Source organism: Phoxinus phoxinus (assembly GCF_949152265.1).
Source record: "Phoxinus phoxinus genome assembly, chromosome: 1".
Lineage (NCBI taxonomy): Eukaryota > Metazoa > Chordata > Actinopteri > Cypriniformes > Leuciscidae > Phoxinus > Phoxinus phoxinus.
In genome coordinates this window covers 12,836,038-12,846,084 of record NC_136876.1, presented here as the reverse complement: position 1 = coordinate 12,846,084, position 10,047 = coordinate 12,836,038, and the positions used below count along the sequence as shown (strand labels likewise).

Here is a 10,047-nt window from a genome sequence, read left to right as displayed (position 1 = left end):
AGTCTCTATTTCCACCAGTATACCCTCACGATTTATGTCGTAGGTTCACACCCCTGGTCAGACTCAAAATGGAAAACTTTTTGTGTGTTCATTTGGTCTCGCAAACTTTTGAAAATGGGTTTCAAAGTGCATGTTTTTGAAAACGATACCATTATCGTGTAAACTTCAAATACGCAAATGTGTTAAAGCGGTGATGTCATGCACGTACGTGTTACGTGTTCAGTCAATAGCCACGTAGTGTTTCTTTAAAAAGTGACATTGCCGACTACTGGCCTGGCATGAAAAATATTTTTTCATAATTTTTAATTTTAATAATTTAAACACGTTCTTTAAACAAATCTATAAAATAAACAGTAAAACTACTGTAAAAATACCTTTTTTATATACAGTGAATCAATGTCACAATGTGATGTTTGTTCAGGATCATGTGTGCACTCTCAGAAAGTGAAACACAGCATAGCATTATGCTATACGTAGCATTTGTTGTCTGGCCCAGCTCCGGGTCACACATCCATTTTCCTCTGGCCCACATATAGCAAACAATGACGGCCCTTGAAGTGGGCCAGATCTGGACAGATACAGACATGAGCCACACATGAGCCATAACTGGTCCAAATCTCAGCCATGAAAAAAGGCAACAACAAAAAAATCTCAGCCATGGATCCATCCATAGACATTAAAACACACATTCAGAGTTTACGGATAATTTAGCATCTGCAACTCGCACATCTTTTGATCGTGAGGGAAACCAGATCTGAGGGAAAGACCTTGTTAAGCTGGGACTGCTGTGAAGTGCTTCCCACTGGGCCACTGCCCTTAATCATAGCCATAAAAAGCAGATACTTTGAGAAATAAAAAAAACTATTACATAACTGTAATGTTTGTATGTAAAAAATAAAATAATTTTTTTTTTGTATTTTTGGAAAGATTTTCACTTTCAGAAAGAGTTTAAAACATCACTGAAGTCCGAGAAACTTAAACACACAAAAAAAATTTAAAATAAAGGAGAGTTTTAGAAAACAGTTCAACACATCAAGGTGAGAAAACTGAGTGAAATGAGATGCGTCAGATCCTACAGTGATTTACAGGCATATGCTCACTGCAGACTGTTTCATGCTCTTATTTCTGTTGACACGCAGGATGATGAAGAACAGATGGAGAGACAGAAACAGGTTTGACGCTATAAAGTGCTGCTCGCGCGTTATTACTGGAGCTTATGCATGTGAAGAAATCATCTTGACAAAGATTTCTTCATGTCAGACCCTGGAGAAAGTCAAACACACTCAACAAATAAGTGTATAAATAAAACACTCACAAATAAAGTGTCTTATTTGGTTTATTATGAATATCTGTGTGCTCCCATTGTTCTTTTGTGTGTGATCTAAAGTAGCCTTATATTTGAGAGAGTTTCAGTTCAAGTATGTTTTGAATGCCTTTTGTTCACACCTGAAGATATCCTGAAAGTGTCACCTGACTTGTTTCAACACACCCATGTGATCAGAAACTCCACCCTCTTACAACACATACCAGGAAGTGGCTTATGAACAATTGCTGGAGCTCAAACTGGGAAAATGGCTTCAGTAAATGTATCTGCAGAAGAACTTACTTGTCCAGTGTGCTGTGAAATCTTCAAGGCTCCTGTTCTTCTGTCATGTAGTCACAGTTTCTGTGAAGAGTGTCTTCAACAGTTCTGGAGAACTAGGAAAACTCAGGAGTGTCCTGTGTGCAGGAGTTTGTCAAGACATCAGCCTTCATATAATCTTGCATTAAAGAACTTGTGTAAGTCGTTCCTGAAGGAGAGAAATGAGAGTCGTTCATCAGGATCTGAGGAGATCTGCAGTTTACACAGTGAGAAACTCAAACTCTTCTGTCTGGAGGACAAACAGCCTGTGTGTTTAGTGTGCAGAGATTCACAGACACACGTCAATCACACACTCAGACCCATCGGTGAAGTTGTTCCATCATATAAGGCAAGGCTTATATCTGAGGATAAAAACTGGTCATAAACCCTGTACAAATTTTGCAAGTTTTATCTATTACAGTATTGAACATATCACAGATATCTCTAGTGTCTCATAGAGTTTCACTTTAAATTCCAGGAGGAGCTCAATACAGCACTGAAGTCCTTACAAGAGAAACTACAACACAAAGAAAACATTAAAGGGGATTTTGAGAAAACAGTTCAACACATCAAGGTGAGGATCGATTCTTTTGACAAGTTTGATTATAACAGCTGAACTGATTTGTCTGACAATTACATGTTCCTTTATTGACTAAAACACAAAAATGTTGCATGCATGTATTTATTTAGTAGGCGTATATAGACATAAGGTTATTTATACCATAGTTTGCTCATTGAATTTATGAAATTGTCCATTAGAAATATGCATGTAGGATGTTTCTAATATAATATGCCAGTATAAATCTTTCTATTCTGGAAAAAAATATGAATGACTCTTGTATGTACACTGTTAAAATGTGTGTGAAATTACAGTATAGTCCAGGTTAATAATTGCACGACTTTCCCAGTAATTCCCCAGTAGGACGTCTCTCGTATCGAACTGCACTCTTGGAATATCATATCGTGTTTCTACAGTGCATATTATGAAGATACCCAGCATGCAGTGCGGCATGAATAGATTAAGCTGTGGAGTTGCTTGATTCTTGTTGGTTTTATCTGTGTTGCTGAACTTATTTTAGTTTCACTTTAGCAGTTTGTGTTGTTTGTTTATTATAATCTTCAGAGTTTGAGTGTCACCATGTTGTGTTTTGTATATGTCGAGTATTGATGTCTGTGCATCAGGTGATGTCACATCTTTCAAAGATAAATCTCGGCAGCTGCTTTACTATTGTGAAATATCCATCTAAAAATAATTATGAATGTTTATACTTAAATAACACTATAGTTTGACTAACTTTAAAATTAGCCAATTCTCTTATATTCTAGCTTGCCATCGTTTTAACAAATGTTTTCATTTGTCACAGTTCTGACTTGGCTAGATCAAACATTTGAATATGAATACACAAGGTCCAAGATCCCAAGCAAATGGAACACTGATCAAAGTTTTCAAATTGCCTGATGCAAATAAAATTTTTTTTTGCGATATATGGAAGTTTTTGCGAAATTGCCATATTTCCATTGTTGGCATATTTTCAATTTGCGCAATTTGAAGGGTAATGGAAACACATCTACTGTTATGCAAATTTAAAACCACTTTATTGTAATGATCATAAACACAGGATCAAATTAAAGGTAGGGTAGGTGATATCCATAAAAAAAATTGATATGCTGGTTGAAAGTCTCTTCACATCCTGATAGCAATCACGAAGTTGGTCTAAATGTATTTATATGTATATATGCACTGCCGTTCAAAAGTTTTGGATCGGTATAAGATTTTTATTGTTTTTAAAAGAAGTCTCTTCTGCTCACCAAGGCTGCATTTATTTGATTAAAAATACAACAACAACAAAAACTGTAATATTGTTAATTATTATGACGATTTAAAGTAACCTGTTTTCTATTTAAATATATTTTAAAATGTAATGTATTCCTGTGACCAAAGCTGAATTTTCAGCATCATTACTCCAGTCTATTCTTTGATGAATAGAAAGTTCGAAATAACAGCATTTATTTGAAATAGAATCTTTTGTAACATTATAAATATATTTACTGTAACTTTTGATCAATTTTTCATTCTTGATGAATAAAAGTATTGATTTATTTTATTTATTTCCCCCCAAAAATAAAATAAAAATTCTTACTGACCCAAAACTTTTGAACTGTTTAATGTTACAACAGATTTCTATTTCAGATAAATGCTGTTCTTTTGAACTTTCCATTTATCAAACAATCCTAAACGTAAATAACTGTTTTCAACACTGATAATAATAGTATAATGATAGTTTTATCCAACAGACAGAGAACATCTTCTACATTACCAGTACTTGTGATGTGATTTCAGTCTCAAGCTGAGCGTACGGAGCGTCAGATTAAACAGCAGTTTGAGAAGCTTCATCAGTTCCTCAGAGATGAAGAAGAAGCTACAATCACTGCACTGAGGGAGGAAGAGGAGCAGAAGAACCAGATGATGAAGGAGAAGCTGGAGGAGATGAACACACACATCTCAAATCTTTTACACACAATCACAGACATGCAGGAGATGATGACAGCCAATGACGTCTGCTTTCTGAAGGTCTGATTTCACATCATTGATTGATTGAGTTGTTGATTGATTGATTGATTGAGTTGTTGATTGATTGATTGATTGATTGATTGATTGATTGATTGATTGACTGATTGATTGATTGATTGATTGACTGACTGACTGATTGATTGATTGATTGATTGATTGATTGATTGATTGATTGATTGATTGATTGACTGATTGATTGATTGATTGATTGATTGATTGATTGATTGATTGATTGATTGATTGATTGATGGATTGAGTTCTTGATGATAATGGTGTGTTTGTTCTGCAGGAGTTTTCAGTCTCAATGGAAAGGTGAGTGATCTGCTGGTGTCTCTGGTCTCTCTGGTTCTGGTCCACTGGAGTTCTGACTCCTGAATGTTCTTCCAGAGTCCAGATCTCACAGCCGGATCCACAGATGGCTTCTGGAGCTTTGATTCATGTGTCACGATACTTGGGCAACCTGCCGTTCAGAGTCTGGAAGAAGATGCAGGACATCGTCCAACACAGTGAGTCTGGAGAAGATCTGTGATGTTACACACTGGAAATCATGCATGGGTTTTTCATGACACAAAAGCACTAGATTATTATTATTATTATTATAGTATCTGTTACACACACACACACACACACACACACACTGGAAATTCAAAAGAAGTTGTACCTGCTCAAAAAACAAAACCGTATTCTCAGGTGCGTGGAAGTTATTGCTCATTGAAAAAAAAAAATCAGAACCAAAAAAGGGTCTATCAAGAATATATCTTTCATTTTTACTTTTGCGTGTAAAAAAGTTCAAAGTGTATTAGCTCTTCCCCACAAAACATGGAATTTTCCGGCTTTCCATGTTTTCACTGTTATACAGTAGGGGGCGCTATTACACATCTACTGAACGAGCACTGAATCTCCTGATCAAAACACAGGAGAAGAAGCAGAAACAAGATGATCATCAACATTTAAACCGCATATAAATCAAAACTGCCTAATGTTACCGATTGAAATGTCAACCCAGGACGATATAGGACTGTGAAGCTTTAGTGGTGTTGATGGACTCGATCTACTCCATCTGTGTTTTGATCATCGTTCTGATTCGGATCCAGACGTATTTGACAAAAACAGGATTTTCTCAGCTTTTTTGCTTAAAATGTTGCTTTTTTTTAAATGAAACTTACATTCACGTGTTGATTTAAAAAAAAATCATGAAGCTAGAATAAAAAATATTTTTGTTCGTTGAAAAGCAGAGGGTCTGTTCTTTCTTTTGATATCGCATGCTCAGATATTCATACAAACAAAATATTCTGGGGGCCATGAAATTTGAGTGAAAATTATCAAAAACGCTGGCGGTGGCTGGCAACTTTTTTTCAAAATAACACTGGTGAGGAAAGAGTTAAAAACAGACCAGAGAGCAGATGCATCAGCCATTTTTTGATCTGAATACATGTTTCCAATGTGTGGATAACTTCTGCTGTTTTGGTTACACACACTCACTGGAAATTACGCTAGACGGAAGATCAGGGTGGGAAATTAACTTTTTTGTCCACCAGCCACAGTGGCTGGTGGATGCCCAATTTTACCAGCCACTTATATTTTTTACCAGCCACTTTTTCCGGAATTCAAATTGCAAGAAAGAAATTGCTTCAATACGTTTTTTTTTATTTCAGGGTACCCCCAGGATCCTTCAGCTTAAATTCAAGGCTTTTTAAGACCTTTTTAATACCATTTCAAATGAAATACAATGCCAACTTCGTACCCATTCCAACATAAGTATGAGGGGAAAATATCAAATCTGTATACATTTTAAACCCTGGAAAATAATTATGTAGGCTACTTGAATTAAATAAAACATTTTATTTAATTGATCAGTCATATTTAATACATACGCAACAGCGTTGTAGTGCGCTTGGTGTGTGTAGGCCAGTGTTCATTTTGGCAACCATTTTTGATTCAGTCTAAGTCTTCATCTCAGACGAAAATGCTTATGAATGCAAACTTTTAGTCATTACTTTTAGTAAACTGCAGTTACTTTAGGTAGCTATTTTATATGTAGTCTTTAGACAGAAAATGTCATAATTATTCTCTCTAGGCCATTCAATTAAGCCTATGATAAATTATTTACATTGCAGTAGCACTTGTGCAATTCTACATATCCCTTTTCCTAAGTTCCGTGGTTCTCCAATTTTTTAGAGTGCCGTACCCCCTGGTACCCCCCTCTCTTCCACTTAGACTGCAGTCACACCTTTTCCATTAAGGGACAATATTCGCCCCCTTTAATACATTTTTCCATTTAATTTTTAACCTTTATAATACCTTTTAAAAATAAATAATGCTTTAAATAAAACAACGTTCAATAAATATGGAATGTTAAAAAACGTTTAATATTAATAAAAATATATTAAAATAGCCAGTAGGTGGCGGTCATCGAGTCATTCATTCATTGAATCTCACGATTCGTTCAAAGCCACAGATTTCGTTGCAAAATAGAGCAATAAGCCTGACTATACTGTTTTAAATGCAGTACATCACTTAAATGTTACCCTTTTTTTTTTTTTACTGTTGTATACAATCAATGTCACATTTGAAATCGTGTGGATATTCGGGAAACATTGCATTCTTGCTCATATATGATCAACATTAAAAACACTGCTGGATATCAGCCTGCCTTTTGATCGCAGATTTAGTCGCACAAACAGCGCAAGCGGCTCGTGACAGAACACAGACCGACTGAATGACACTTTAATTTAAGTAGAAAATCTCAAATAAAGATCGCTGAACTCCAGCTTGTCTGTGTTTTCAGATCATCCGCGCTTCAGCAGTGTAGAGAGCGCGCGCGCGCATGGTTGCCAGATACTATTGAAAAGACCGTGTAGAAAACATGTTATTTTAACAGAAAAGCTCCGATTTGGGGTTTAAATGATTGAATTCTGGCATTTGTGGCCACAGCGGATTAAACCGACACTTTCCCTTTTCAGACGAACCTAGTGCAGTGCATAGACTGGTCGTCGGGAAGGTAGAATAACGTTAACCATTCCCTCGGTTTCCCTTGGTCATCAATGCGCCACTTGTTAGAAAAGTACCTTTTCGTTTTCTTTAACGTTACTTCGCCCTCAGTTTGTAGTTGTTCATTTATAACTGCTGACTCCGCTTTTTTTTTAATTCTCAGCTTAGCTATGTGTATAAGTTATACAGTATAACGGTCTCTTCAGCGCCGTGACACACAGCGCTGAAAACCAATCAAAAGAGTTACTCGACAAAAGTGTATTATTGTTACTTAGCAACCGCATTCTTTGACAAAGGCTGTCCAATCCGTACAATGAAATCACTCGCAGCATGTGTTTATTGGTTACTACTTAATACATTAGATGTTAAGTCAATGTAAAGACGCGTTTACGCGCGCTTTTGGTGCGAACGCAGCATTATTATAATCCACCCGCCACTGTGGCTGGTATACACGGCAAAGTGACCCGCCACTTTGAAAAAGTACCCGCCCTCGGCGGGTGGCGGGTGCTAATTTCCCACCCTGCGGAAGATTGATAGATTTAAAGATCTCTGATGTCTTTTATCAATACTGTTCATAAATCATAATAATCTGTGCTCATTCACTCTTGATCATTATATGAACATCAGAATAAAAGCACCTGTTTGTGTCTCATCAGCTCCTGTGATTCTGGATCCAAACACGGCTCATCCACGTTTCGTCCTGTCTGATGATCTGACCAGTGTGAGAAACAGCTTGACCAGTCAACCTCTTCCTGATAATCCAGAGAGATTTGACTATCACGAGTGTGTTCTGGGTTCAGAGGGTTTTAACTCAGGAACACACAGCTGGGATGTGGAGCTCAAAGAGAGTCAATGCTGGAGTCTTGGAGTAACTACAGCATCAAACCAGAGGAAGGGACGTGGTTTCTTTAACACTGATGTCTGGAGTGTGCAGTACGATGAGATTGGACTGGTTGAGCGGTTTGGTTTGGATGTTGAACAGTATCTTGAGAGGGTTAGAGTTGATCTGGACTATGACAAAGGAACGGTGTCATTCTCTGATCCTGTAACTAACACACATCTACACACATTCACAACTACCTTCACTGACACAGTCTATCCGTTCTTCTTAAATCTTGATGAAATTAACTCTATAAGGATTTTACCAGTTAAACTGGTTTTATCAGAAACAGAAAACCACTGCTCTATCTGATTCTGATAATGAATAAATATATAACTTAAATAAATCGTAAATATTTAGTCTTTGATCATTTGAAATATGTAAAACAAAACGCAACACATTTATTTGTATATATATATATATATATATATATATATATATATTTACATACACATTTATATTTACTTTGCTGGATATATACAGTGTAGGTGAACACACCCATGCTAAAGTTGACAAAAAATAGGAATAAAAAAAATCATCTTTTGGAAATTGATCGATTGATTGCCTTAATTCGTAAAATGAGGAAAATTCCAACCTTTAAGGACGCCGATTTTCTTTGTGAATGAATAATGTATCGTAAATAAATAAATGTTCTTCCTTAAAATACAGGGTGCATAAGTCAGGACACCCCTATGTTAAATTCCCATATATGAAATGAAATAACAATGCTTCCTGATAAAGTTCCCTTGGCCTTTGGGATTAAAATATCCCCACATTATCACATACCCTTCACCACACCTAGAGATTGGCATGGTTTTATTTCAGTTCGCCTAATAGCTGGTTTGATTTGCATTGAGATATGATCGTATGGAAAGTACCCCATGCCAATCTCTAGGTATGGTGAAGGGTGTGTGATGATGTGGGGCTATTTTAATCCCAAAGGCCAAGGAAACTTCATCATGGTAACTCAGTGTGACAATATGCCCCACCTGCACAACTGGGGTTAACCCAGCAAATGTCTTCTGCTGGTTATATCACCATTAAACAACTCTCAATTGTTAAATAACAGATATAAGTTTAAATATCAGATATATCAATAATCATATATATTAATAATATCAGATTTGTCTAATTTTAAATACCCTAAACACAAAAAAAAGGACATGAAAAATGAACATGAGTAAGACATTTACTTTTACTAAAACAAATGCTCTGTGACATCTTCCAAAGATTTCAGAATTTTGGCGCAATTTTTTTCTTATAGTGTTGATACGATAACTAGTAAATACACTAAGTTTCGTCATGCTGGCATGTGTGGAAATATTTAAAACAAGTGTGTTAACTTACAACGAGCCCCTTAAGTTGTGCCCTGCTCACCGCTATATTGTAAAGTTAAAAGGGTTAGTTCACCCAACAATACAATTTCTGTTATTAATTACTCACCCTAATTTCGTTGCAAACCCGTAAGACTTTCATCTTCGGAACTCAAATGAAGATCTTTTTGATGAAATCTGAGAGCTTTCTGTCCCTCCATTGACAGCAACGCAACTACCAGTTTAATGCTTCAAAAAGTTCATAAAGAAATCGTAAAACTAATTCATTTGAATTGAGCGGTTTAATCCAAATTTTCTGAAGAGACACGATCGCTTTATATTATGAAAATATTTTGTATTTAGTATATTTAGTATGCAGGACGGTTCACTTTCAGTACAAAAGCGATTCTGTGTCGCCCTCTAGCGCTGCGGATGCGCTACAGCGAAGCACCAAATAAAGATAATCAGTCGTAAGATTGCACAAATAAAGAAGGAATTGAAAAAAGATAGAAAAATAAAAAACAGAGTAAATATGTATTATATATTCGACTAAAAAATTTGAAATTCAAGCCTTTGTAGCTGGTCTTCCAGGCTGGCCAAGCTGGTGTTCAGCTGGTTTTAGCTTTTTATTTTTGATTAATGCATAAAACAATAGGCCTACACAAGAAAT

At 36.1% G+C, this 10,047-nt stretch overlaps 1 protein-coding gene across 1 annotated transcript; it reads left to right on the top strand.

Annotated features, from left to right (window-relative positions):
- Positions 1 to 1,556: 1,556 nt before the first annotated feature.
- LOC307001291 (nuclear factor 7, ovary-like) lies at positions 1,557 to 8,450 on the top strand. Its single transcript, XM_079617594.1, has 6 exons — positions 1,557 to 1,970; positions 2,100 to 2,195; positions 3,963 to 4,193; positions 4,483 to 4,505; positions 4,581 to 4,699; positions 7,841 to 8,450. The coding sequence occupies exons 1-6, from the start codon at positions 1,572 to 1,574 to the stop codon at positions 8,374 to 8,376; spliced, it is 1,404 nt and encodes a 467-aa protein (XP_079473720.1). The 5' UTR covers positions 1,557 to 1,571; the 3' UTR covers positions 8,377 to 8,450.
- The last annotated feature ends 1,597 nt before the right edge of the window (positions 8,451 to 10,047 follow it).

Excerpts from the sequence above, each read along its gene's own strand:
- LOC307001291 (XM_079617594.1), top strand. The coding sequence starts at position 1,572 with ATGGCTTCAGTAAATGTATCTGCAGAAGAACTTACTTGTCCAGTGTGC. Across the intron at positions 2,196-3,962 it reads AAACAGTTCAACACATCAAG|TCTCAAGCTGAGCGTACGGA; the intron begins GTGAGGATCGAT and ends ATGTGATTTCAG. Across the intron at positions 4,506-4,580 it reads TTTTCAGTCTCAATGGAAAG|AGTCCAGATCTCACAGCCGG; the intron begins GTGAGTGATCTG and ends ATGTTCTTCCAG.